Genomic DNA, 12449 nt, shown 5'->3' with positions numbered 1-12449 from the left:
TCAGCTTGTCTACCCTTCATTAATCATGGACCGAACCTACAAGGTCTAAAATGTATAAGGTCAGCGAAACCACAACTTAATAAGGACATAATGTCACGCCCCGATCCCGACCAACGTCCAGGATAAACACAAGATGCTCTACTTTAGAAGGTGCAAGGAATACAAATAAGAAATACACAAGGGAATAATGATACTGAAATTTACAAATAAAAGTAAGGTGGTGGGTCTCTATCACAAATACACCAATTGTTCAACAAGCTACATGCCCATAGGCACTCAAAAGAAAGTCTAGAAGAAATACAAGGAAATGTATAAGGGTATCCTAAGCACTCCATTCTCTGAACTATGACTGCTACCCCAAAACTCCTCGTATCAACTAAACTCTGTTACCTGCATAATCGCCCCTACACCGTGGGAATTGTGCAACGAACAAATCAACAAGTCGGATAAGCTGCAAAGCTCATACAAGTGACAATAATCCGACGTATGTGATAATCATAAAACAAGTCCATCGATCATAATTTATAAACAGTATTCATAAAATCATAAACACATTGAAAATCCCGAATGAGTCACCCAAACATCCATCGGCCTTTCTAAATCAAACCACAAAGGTTCTCAAATCTAGGGCTAGAGTGATTTAGTTGATAAATGCACTGAAAACTAGGGCTATAGTGATTACATTCTAGACCGAATCCAAGGAATCAATGAACCAATGAAGACAGGGGATGCGATTTTGGACCACTCAACGAAGTCCAACTGAAAACGGGTTTCAGACCACTCATTGAAGCCGAACATGATACGATTTTGGACCATTCAATGGAATCGCAGAGTATGAGGAATTCCTTATCACTTGACAAAATCTAAATAGTATACGATTTCGGACCACTCAATGAAATCCAGACAAAGACAGATGGATGGATTTCGGACAACTCAACGGAATCCACACGAAGCAAGGAACTAAACCACTCAATGGAACCCTAGTGAAACACGGTTCTGGACCACTTAACGGAACCAAGCATAATCCAATGAGCATAATTCAAAACGGCTTAATGAAACAAGACATAATACAAGGTTCGATGCACAATTCCCCATGACAATGGGTTAACAATTTAATATAAAACACATTTATAAAACCATGTCATATCCACCAAGGATACGAACAATTGGATTCATGGGTAATCAAGCATATGACATATACTAGCCTTCATGCACGCGCGTGCAGAAGGCATTTTTTAAATCATGGCGTGCTACTCACGACTTATATGTTTTAAATGTATTTTATGCGTAAAGTGACAAAAGAAAAGTCAAATATTTGAAGTAAATCAATAATTTTAGATCATACTAGAAGAAATCCCTCATAAACCAATCAAAGCAGCCAAATTCACATAATAAAATCGGTCTCTATAAAATTTACATTAAGAATAAAGAAAATAATATTTTAAAAAAAATTGATTGAATCATATTATTGCTAGCCTATTGTGAGGATAAGCTTACCCCATCCCCCTTAATGTAGATAATATCGTTTATTAAAAAAAAATCATTTGACAATTAATTTAATCACATTATTATCCGTATGTGAAAGACCTTTTTTATAACCGGTATTACACGCCTCTTAAGATGTTTTAAACGTGTTTAAAAATAGAGAAAATAATATTTGATAAATAAATGATTGAATCACATTATTGCTAGCTCATTGTGAGACTAAGCTCACACCATCTCCCCCTTAGTGTAGATAATATCATTTGTTAAAAATAAAAAAAAACAGTCATTTAATAACTTATTTAATCACATTGTTATCCGAGTGCGAAAAACCTTTTTTTATAACCGGCATTACACGCATCTTAAGATGTTTTGAACATGTTTAAAAATAAAGAAATTAAATCACATTATTGCTAGCTTATTGTAAGGTATTAATTAAAAAAAAGGAACTTTAACGAAAAGCACCCGGTACTTTTCACTTTAACGAAAAACCACATTTTTACACTAAAAGTCAATCATGTTACTATTCATTTTACCCTTTATTTTGTCCTTATCATTAAAACTCAAAGTTTTCAAGCTCTTTTCATTAGTTTTTTTAAAGCACCAAAAAGTAAATTATTAAAGAAATACTGTTAAAATGACGAAAATACCCCTACCTTATTTGATGTATTATTTTGGGTTGCCTTTGAAGTTTTTTTTTTTGTTTTGGGGGCATTTTTGTCCAAATTTTTTTGTTGAAGCATGGTGACACAAATCCCTATTCACCTTTTCCATTCTCTTTATATATAATAGATTAAAGTCACTCACTTTGAGTCCACGCAACGACTCCTAGCACAAATATCGAGACAGTCACGCACAATCATTGCATAGAACAAATCACAAGTCTCGTTTTAGAATTCTTTTGATAGAACACGTAAATCTCACTTGTACAGTCAACTACAACAATCTAGAGGGATTCGGGACATGTTGACCAAAAGTCAACCATCAATGGTACAATGTACACTCCACATCATTCAATCTGAAAGATCCGCACATCGAATTTTCAATCCATAACTTCCTAAGGTCTTATTATGCTTCTAAAGCAACATATTAAAATTTTGTGACAATTTGACGGTCGGATCTCCACGCAAATTTAAGTGGCGGGCAACCATAAAACTACGTTAAAATGATTCGGGGCATCAAAATTAGCTAAGAATGGCATGGTTGTAATATTTTGTCCTAATACGAAGTATTTCGTTAACTATCATTGGACGAAATATTTCGTTAACTAACATAATATCACATAATATACCTTGACACCGTTAAGGAATATTCAAAGAATCTAACGAAATATTTTCCGTCTTCTCCCTTACTCCGATTGCCGACGTCGACGATGTCTGACATCTACCATCATAGTCATCGAAAAAATAGAAATTCTCGCCGATTTCTAAAAAAAATTTAAATCACTATAACTTCTTTGATTCTCACCAAACAGTCATATGAATATTATCACTACATATAATCAACATTATCACGATATGCACATTATCAAAAATAACAATAATATATCAAAGTTTCATATAAATGATTATATCAATTAACACATATTTCACAAAACTTAAACAAGACATACCCTAATAATGATAAGTTCCCCAAAAAACCCCCTACTTTGATTCCAAGACTAAACAAAGATCCACTTCACTACCGTAATAGCTAAACTCAGCAAGCTTCTTGATCACTCCTAAATCACCGTGTAACTCTTCTACTTTTTCTTTATTTCTTTTTTCCCCCACTTTCTGTTGCCCTAGGAGAACCATATTGCATGCACCGCTTGCAGCCTATTCTTTTGGAGAAATTATCGTTTATAGCCAAAATTTATGTCTTAAATTCAAAATTGTCAGTTTTTATAAAAACTATCATTTATAACCAAAATCTCACATCAATATACCAAATTACCCTCAAAATGTAAAACAAACGCCAAAGAGATTCTCTTTGTGTTCTTTTTCATTTTAGGGTTTTATTATTAGGAAAACTAATGAAAATGACTTGAAAACTTTGAGTTTTATCGATAAGGACAAAATAAAGGGTAAAGTGAATAGTACCAGGATTGACTTTTTAATGTCAAAATCTGGTTTTTCGTTAAAGTGAACAGTACATGGAGTTTTTCGATAAAGTTCCCTTAATTATTTTCATATCTCAATTCGAATCCAAAAAGATAGAAAGAGGAGCCTGATGAAATTAAACATTTAATAAAGAGGTATTTATTTGAATGGAAATTAAGTCAATCAAATTATCAAATTTCATTTCTTAATTTACAAGCCTACAACGAAGATCATGATAAAAATTTCACGTAACTACAATTTTTGAATATTCTTGTGTGATAATTAATTGATATTTCTTAGAAAATTTTGCTAGAACTATTAACTTATGGATATTTTTTAAATAGTATTCGGCAGGTAATTTTTTTATGAAACGGCGATTGCATGTTCTTATGCATTCTGCATACGATCTCTTTAAGTAGAGGGTTGCCCAAATTAGGCATTTAATTAAAAGAAATTGAGCATAATATGCACAATCGGTAAATCAATTTTAATATGGATCTGTAAAAGGCAAAAAGAAAAAGAGGGAGGTGGAGGAAGGTCTTTGCAGCAAATCACTCCAGACAAGTGCATTGGAAGATGAGAATATTTTAGATCGATTTTATGGTGATTGGCTTCTTCTGTGAGGAGAATCATATATATGACGATTCAAATCCAAAGTCTAAGAAAATTGATGTTGTTGCTTCTGGATCCCAATATGGCAGCAATGTTATTGGGGAACAACGATGCTTAATTAGCTTTTGGTTTTGGTTTTAGGTGTAATTAAGTTTTAATTTTGAGAGTAATTGGGTCTATTCAAGTGAATTTTTTGCTACATTTGAATTGTTTTATAAAAATTGACATTAATGAATTTGTGTGCTAAATTTTGACTATAAATGATAAATACCCATTCTTTTGCGCGATGTAAAATAATGGGGCATATTGCTCCTACTCTATTACTACGTGGTGATGAAGCAAATGCATGCAAAAGGTGTCATACACAATCAAAGACCACCTCTCATCCCCCTTTACCCGAAAAGTGCTCACAAGCACCTTAAAACCTCAATATAAAATATAAAAGGAGAGAGCTATAAACCATGATGCGCCACGCTAAAGTATAGCTTCCAACAGTAAGCAAACTATAACTAATGAAAGAGCACCTTTTGCCCTCATCCTGATATTAGGGTTCTCGTGCCAAAAACTTTATCTTATAACCAATCTAAAGTAGTAACCTCAATGCCACTTAGTACTACAATCTAGTGGTATTCTTCTTCACTTATAAGTGAGTGGTCTTAGGTTCAATTCTCGTTAAAAACGAATTTGAACCACATTATTACTAATCCATCGTGAGGCTAAATCCACCCCTCTCTTAGTGTAGATGATATCGTTTGTTAAAAAAAAAAAAAAAAAAAAAAAGCCACCTCAAGCTAAGACTACTGATAAATAACAACATATGGCTCATACTGGAGCTTTACTCATACAAATAAAATGGAAAGTTCTATAAGAAATTACAAGGATAAATTAATGAACATGAATATTGGTGGCTTACGGGGAAAATGAACGGTTGACAATTTGTTATAGTGGGTCTTAATGATGCTATAGACCACATGAACTTATGTGTGTGTATATATATATGTACGGGTTCTCATTGATCACAAATGGGCCTTTTATTATTTTTTTTAAAAAATGACTAACTTCAAAATTTATTAAAAAAATAGTGTCGTTTCACTAAAAAATTATACAATTTTTCTTTGGTGGTCTTGAATGAGGATCTAGTGATAGAATTGCATTTGAGAGATGCCGATATTATTTAGTCTTTTTTAGCTCGTTTGTTTCCCGAAAAAAATGATTGAAAAAGAGATGTATTAAAAGTAGTTTTGACAAATTACGAGGGGGCACGTGCCCTTGGCCTCCTAACTAATTTAGTTAAGCTCGATCACCATAGCAGAAGTGGAGTACATTAAGAAAATAAAACAACAATAAGTATTCAATGTGCATCCTCGTAATTACAATACTTGCATATAATCGAAAAGGAAAATACAATGTTGATTCTTTGAAATTCAGCTGAATGCATATGAGAGGTTCCAAGCAGCTGTGAAGCGAAGCAAAAAGACTTGTTAGTGAACCATCCTTAGTCTAACTACATCCAAAAATTATAACTGATTGGATAAACGGGTGAAATCATCTCTGGTCAAGCAGAAGCCTGTTTGCGTTTAAGATTCATTCGCCGATTCTTGGAACAACGGTTATAATTGAAGAAGATAAATGGTATCTGATCAAGACGATGCTGATTTCAGCAAACTTTTCCTTTAGGTACTATAACTGTTAAACCACCGGCGTCAACAATGGCTTGTTCAAAAAATGAGCCTCAAGATTCCCAATCACAAGGTCAGCCATGGCAGTGTCTGTTTCCACAGTGTCACTTCCTACATGAGGTAAGAGTACCACATTCTCGAGCTGAAGCAGCTGCTCAGGTACATCTGGTTCATTTTCATAAACATCGAGCCCAGCACCACCTAACCGGCCTTCTAGCAGTGCAGATACCAGCTCAGATTCATCAACATGAGGACCCCTCCCAATGTTAATGAGAATACCCTTTGGACCCAAAGCATCAATGACTTCACGATTAATAATGTGGCGGGTCTCTTGAGTTAACGGGCATACAACAACCAGGATATCACAGTTGGAGGCCAACTCCACAACACTTGGATAGTATTTGTACTTTAAATCTGGTTTTTCTGTTCTGGAGTAGTATGCGATTGGACAGCTAAAAGCCTCGACTCTCTTGGCAACTGCTTTTCCAATTCTTCCCAATCCGATGATGCCCACAGTTTTTCCAGTGAACTGAAATGAAAGAAAAACTATTAAAATTATAACGAAGAACAGATTCAGGGCACACATGTAACTTGCTTGCAGTTATTAACTTAACAATTGACTCTGTTTCAGGAAGAAAACACAAACTACTGCTGAGTTTTTTTTTCTTATCAACTTACATTTCATATTAAAGCTGCATCTAACTTCTGTCACAAAATTAGTGCACTTAAACCACCCTATAAACACATCATGGGCATCCTGCCATGATTATTTGAAAAACGTCTTCGGTTACCATTGAAAATATATAGCATTTTCTTTCATTAAATGCGCAACAACGCTGAATGCAGCACATCAACAGTTTACAATTTCCTTGCAAACCAGTTTTACAATGCAGTATGTTAAATTGAAAATTCAGAATGAACTACATTCAGTAATTTAATCAAATCAAGACTAATAATCAGCATTCTCTCATGTTAAACACGGAGCTTGGAATGCATAAAATGAACAAGAACAAGAACAAGAACCTTAGCTGGCTCAGTGTCATCCTAAATGCATCACTACTACAAAGTCGATTTCAATAAAGACTAACAACTGGAGACATCTTCGAGCGACTACTAATTTTCACGTGCAGATGCAGGCACTACTAGGTCTTGCCACTGCACAACAAGTTGAACATCAAATCCACAACCTCATGTCGTGATGCTCTTGAATCTTACCAGTAAAGTCATATAAAAATTCACCCTTTCAACTTTTCAAATATCCATATCACATTTCTTATTCCTCTCTTTTTACTTCAACAATTGGTTTCTTTACCACAATCTCCAATTCTCTTAAAACATTTTAAGAAATTAGTTGTCAATCCACACGCAATAATTATAAAAACATATCAAATTCAAATTATGTCTAAAACAGTAAAAAACCAAAAAAAACAAAACCTTGGTGGTCAACTTGTAGTCGCCGTTCTTCCACCCCCCACTCCTCACATACCCGTCAGCCTCACAGAGCCGTCGCAACACACCCAACGCCAACCCAATCGCAAGGTCCGCCACGTCGTCGGTCAAAACGTCCGGCGTGTTCGTGACCCGAATACCCTTTTCCCTACACTTCTCCAAATCCACCTTATCGATTCCGACGCTGAAGCTGGCGATGATCTCCAGCTCCGGCAGCGCCTCGATGAGCCCGACGTCGGCTCCGTTCCCAGCATTGCCGATGACGGCTCGGACGGCGCCGGAGTGGGCCTTGAGGAACTCCGCTTTTTCAGGGGCCGTCCAGAGCTTGAGGAGGTTGAAGCGCCTCTCGAGCTCTTGCTCTAAGTACGGGGACATTGGGACTGGCATGAGGACGCCGACGGACTCCATTGATGGATTTGGAGTGGGATTTGATTGGTTGTGGGTTTTTTGGGTGCCCCAGATATCAAAACGGTTGGAGAGGTTGGGATTTGGTGAACTGATAGCGGTGGTAGTGACCAAGATTTAAAACACGATCATATCGAAAATATCGGTCTAAAAATATGGAAATTTTGATGGAAATATCATAATATTATCGATATTGATAAAAATTGAATAAAAATCATGAAAATTGTAAAAAAAACTTGAAAATTTTTATTGATTTCCAATAGACTATTCTCCTCGAGCCGACGAATCATCTGCTTTCTTCCTTGTACCATCTTTTTTCTTCTCTTTCAAGGACAACCCATCTTTCTTATGATTGACAGTGGCACCATCTTCTTCTCTTGCCTTCGATGACCTTTTCAACTTCTTCTCACCAACATCCTTTTCCCCATTTAACTCAGCATCATCTTTCGCCTTAGCTGATTTCTTCAACCTTTTCTCACCCTTCAACTCGCCAGCAACTTTTTCTTTCTTCCTCTTCTTCTTCCTCAATTCGCCACTGCCCGGTTCATCATTCTCGCTTTACTTACCTTCCCCAATGTCCACATCACCAACAATAACGAAATCATCATCATCAAGCACCTCGCTGACATTCCCCCAAATTTGAAGGAAATTCACTGAAATTGAACACGAAAACACGGAACAGAAGATATCACGAAAACCCAACCACAATTAGAGTTGTAAATTTCAAATCAAGCAAAATCGAAATTACACAAATTAAGATGGCAATCCAATCCACTAACCCAGCAACTAAACATTTAAGAAATCAAACATCACAGAGAAATTAAAAAAAAATTAAACCCTTCAAATTCAGATCAACGAAAAACACAAACGAGAAAAAAAGTGAAGAAATTGAGCTGACCTCTGAAATTCCCATTTGAATCCTCATCAGCTCACCCACCGTCATAGCCCCTTTAGGCTTCCCAGGACCCAGACCCGGCTGACCCACTCTTCTTGGAGCTGAAGCCTGGCGATTTGATCCCCTACCTTTTTCATCTTGTGGGAAGCCGTGGAAACAGACGAGCGAAGTCTTAGCAATCCTGATGTTTTCGAGGGCCCTCGCTAAGACCACCTAATCCGGGTGTTTGAGATTTGACTTGTCCAAGTCTTTATTTGGTCAAGTTGCAGTGGTAAATACAGGCACTCAATTCCAGCCGCATGATCAAATTAACGGGTGTGATGTAACAGAAGACCAATCTGAAGGAAGATACTAGACAGGGAGAGAGAGGACAGAGAAAACACAGCGTTCACTTCGTCGGACCATCGATACGGAAACAGTCTCAGATATTTGAGCATACCTTCACCTTCGCCTTCTCAAGGTTAGGGTTTTCCTTTTTGCACTATACATACATATATATATATATATATATATATATGTATGTATGTATGAAATATTTTTTATGGTTTTATGAATCTGAAGTTAGTGTTATCTTTGTTGTTTCAAGTTTCTGAATTTCCTGCTGCAAAATAAGACTGGTGTTTTTTTTTATTCATATTTTATTTTTTTTAATTTGAATTTACTGATTTTTGAGCTGATTAAAGTCTGATCTTGGCTTTAATTTAGCTGACTATTATGGTATTTTTAATACGGAATTACTGATTGTTTAGATTCAACCAATGATCATCCTGAAATGGATGGATTGGATTCGACCCCGAATTCGATTTTGAGTATTTGAATTGGGTAACTGTAATTGTACAGGAAATAAATTGGATTGAAAATTTAAATATAAAAATATATTTGTTTTTGTTTTACAAAAAAGATTATATCTGAGTGATACTGTTGTTGAGCTGATGTGATCTTGGTTATAATATTTTGTTTATTTGTTTAATATGGAATTACTCAAGCAATGATCAACCTGAAATAGATGGATGCAATTCGACTCGAATTCTATTTTGGTTTGGAGTATCTGAATTGGGTAATTGTTGTAATCGTATAGGAAATAAATTGGAGTTTGTTTATTTGTTTATCTATTTGGATTTTGGAAACCAATTGTAACAATTTATTTATTTATTTTGTGCATAAATATCTTATACAATCTGAGTTCTTATATTCCTGTGTAAGCAGTACGGAATGCAGTTTCAAGTACTTTATATGAGCCGCCAATTTCGAACTTGTTTGGGTCCATACTGTATCTTAATGATATTGAATTTGAAATAGGTGGCTTGACCTTGAATTGCGATTTCCTATGTCACCATGCTCAGGTGATGCTTAATATATTGAGGAGTTCAAGGACGAGACTTGTTTGTACCCATAAATTTCTAAAAAAGGAGAGGATGTCAGGTGGCCGAAACACCCACTGGTGTTACGATTGCAGGCGCCCATTTCGGCTGAGAGGGCGAGACGCGGTTTGCCCAGGCTGCGATGGAGGATTTGTTCAAGAACTTGATGATATGGTTCATGTCAGCCCAATGGATTTCTTTGAACTGCACAATGATGATGATCGTGATAGGAGGTTCTTGGAAGCTTTCTCAGTGTTGCACCAATTGACAGACAGAAGGCGTAATGGTAGCATTAGGGCAAGATCAGATTTAGTTCCTGAGCGCAACCCGGCATTTGCTCATCTCTTGATTTTTGGTGGCCAAATACCTTTTCGACTATCTGGGAACAGTGCTTTTGAAGCTCTTTTCAATGGGTTTCCTGGAATAGGCGTGACACGGGGTAACATGGGTGATTATTTTGTAGGTCCTGGCTTAGAAGAACTATTTGAGCAGCTTTCAGCTAATGACCGGCGAGGCCTTGCCCCAGCCTCCAGAGGTTCAATTGATGCAATGCCTACTGTTAAGATCACAAACAGGCATCTCTGTTCTGATGCGCACTGCCCTGTTTGCAAGGACAAATTCGAGTTGGGATCTGAAGCAAGGCAAATGCCTTGTGACCATCTATACCACACAGATTGTATTGTACCATGGTTAGTACAACACAACTCATGCCCTGTTTGCCGTCAAGAACTCCCTTCGCAAGGTTCACCAGGAGCAGGAAGCGGTCATAGCACAAGTAGTCGAAGTAGAAGCAGTAGTTTTGGTAGTAACACCAGTGCAAGGGAGAGTGGTAGAGAAAACCAAGGAAGGCGAAATCCTCTCTCTTATTTGTGGCCATTTCGCTCATCTAGTTCTAGCTCCAGCTCCAGCTCTAGCCATAACCCAACTGAAAGTAGTTCATCAACTATGCGCGAACACAATAATCAGATGGGGTATTCAGGATGGCCGTTCAACTACTAGGGTTAACGGTGTTCACGTTATTGCTTGCTTTCGTTGGGATCAGAATCCATAGCTGTCCATTGAACTAAGCAAATTGCTAATGGTAAGGGTTTGAGACCCTTCAACTGTATTACTGTATGTTGTTAAAAGGGTGCTTTTGGTGTTTATTATGCCTCTTTCCATGTAAATGACTATTTCCTTCTTTTGTGTATTTCTATCTTTTGTGAATCATTTGTGCTTCTAAGTTCTTCATTCCCATTTTATGTTTTCATACTCGTTTTCTTTCGAAAATCCTCCATACAAGTCAAACTTTAATCTAGACAAGATTACATTTAGAAAATTATTAGATTAGATATATGAATGATCGTGCACTCGTAATTATGACCGCTTCTCGATGAATTATAGCACAGTCATAGGTTGGAGATGAGTTTTTGGATATACCAGACCTAAAAAGGCAAATTCATCTTAGCTTCTCAATGAATATGATTAAGAAGTTGCCAAACATTTTGTAAAATAGTAGTGACTCGTTGACTTTTATGTCTAAAGTTTTGAAATTAGGGTTTTGTTTAATCGCTTTGCTAAACTTACATAAGCATATGGATGTTAATGGGAACTTTGCTAATCAGAAATAAAGCTAAGGATGACATGGAGTATATTAAAATAACAAAATCAAAACTGGGTTTTAGCCTTTGTCATTAATTGGGGATTAAGTTTGATTTAAGTATTTGAATGGTTTGTCAAACATGATCAAATGGAGATTCAACATGTTGGCTTTGAAATATTCCACTGTTTTTTTTTTTTTTAACAAACGATATTATCTACATTAAGGAGAGGGGTAGGGTTTTACCCTTACAATGGGCAAGCAATAATGTGGTTTAAATTCGCTTTTGACAAGAATCGAACTTAAGACCTCTTACTTACAGGTAAAGAAGAATATTACTACTACTAAACCATAGTACTAAGGTCATCTCCAACCAAAGAGCCAGAGGGCTAAAAATAGCCCAAAAAGGGTCTCCAACCGATGGTTAAGCCAAAGGGCTTGTGGGCCCTACTGGACAAAAAAGAGCCAAAGGGCCAACCATCCAGCCCAAACTAGCTAGCCAATTGGCCCAGGGACGGGCTGAATTTCAAATTGCAACGGCTAGCTACTGACGTCACCTAGCCGTTATTTTATTTATTTCGTTTTTTTTACAAAATTTGTTTTAAAATTTGAAAAAAATTCTTTTTTTCCCTATAACATCCTATACCATTAAACATTACATAACATTAAGGGCGCGTTTACTAATCCGTAATCAGATTGAGAGGAATAAGATTAAGGAGGAATTGAAATGAGGTGAAATCAGGAGTAGATTCTTATTGAAGTTGTTTACTAAAATTGTTTGGAATCGAAGTATGAATGATGCTGAATCCATATAAGTTGTTTACTAATTCACTTTGTTGATGCACAAAATCAGTGAGAACTTTGGTACAACAGAAAGTGTTAAGTTTGTGACCTTCGCTAGATTGC

General features: G+C 36.3%; 2 protein-coding genes across 4 annotated transcripts; one reads left to right on the top strand and one right to left on the bottom strand.

The window, feature by feature from the left end:
* Positions 1 to 5481: 5481 nt before the first annotated feature.
* On the bottom strand, positions 5482 to 8031 carry LOC126634563 (glyoxylate/hydroxypyruvate/pyruvate reductase 2KGR-like). The gene is made up of 2 exons (XM_050305084.1): positions 7289 to 8031; positions 5482 to 6383 (listed from the first exon to the last, which is right to left on the bottom strand). The coding sequence occupies exons 1-2, from the start codon at positions 7709 to 7711 to the stop codon at positions 5865 to 5867; spliced, it is 942 nt and encodes a 313-aa protein (XP_050161041.1). The 5' UTR covers positions 7712 to 8031; the 3' UTR covers positions 5482 to 5864.
* An 895-nt stretch (positions 8032 to 8926) lies between these two features.
* Positions 8927 to 11173, top strand: LOC126634560 (probable E3 ubiquitin-protein ligase RHC1A). Of its 3 annotated transcripts, none has more exons than XM_050305079.1 (2): positions 8927 to 9063; positions 9903 to 11173. In XM_050305079.1, exon 2 carries the CDS (start codon positions 9950 to 9952, stop codon positions 10961 to 10963), a length of 1014 nt encoding a protein of 337 aa, XP_050161036.1. In that variant the 5' UTR covers positions 8927 to 9063; positions 9903 to 9949; the 3' UTR covers positions 10964 to 11173. The 3 variants fall into 3 exon arrangements, with proteins under 3 accessions (XP_050161036.1, XP_050161037.1, XP_050161038.1); XM_050305080.1 differs by having other exon boundaries at positions 8942 to 9063; positions 9947 to 11173; XM_050305081.1 differs by having other exon boundaries at positions 8991 to 9063; positions 9810 to 11173.
* The last annotated feature ends 1276 nt before the right edge of the window (positions 11174 to 12449 follow it).

The sequence above is a fragment of the Malus sylvestris genome, chromosome 9, assembly GCF_916048215.2.
Source record: "Malus sylvestris chromosome 9, drMalSylv7.2, whole genome shotgun sequence".
In the NCBI taxonomy this organism is placed as follows: domain Eukaryota; kingdom Viridiplantae; phylum Streptophyta; class Magnoliopsida; order Rosales; family Rosaceae; genus Malus; species Malus sylvestris.
Note: the sequence above shows the minus strand (reverse complement) of the source record. Positions and strands in the feature narration are given on the sequence as shown.

What these genes read in the sequence shown, in the direction of transcription:
- LOC126634563 (XM_050305084.1), bottom strand. Translation starts at nt 7,711, where the DNA reads ATGGAGTCCGTCGGCGTCCTCATGCCAGTCCCAATGTCCCCGTACTTA. An exon ending in ACTACAAGTTGACCACCAAG is followed by an intron (nt 6,384 to 7,288) that starts GTTTTGTTTTTT and finishes CTTTCATTTCAG; the next exon opens with TTCACTGGAAAAACTGTGGG.
- LOC126634560 (XM_050305079.1), top strand. Translation starts at nt 9,950, where the DNA reads ATGCTTAATATATTGAGGAGTTCAAGGACGAGACTTGTTTGTACCCAT.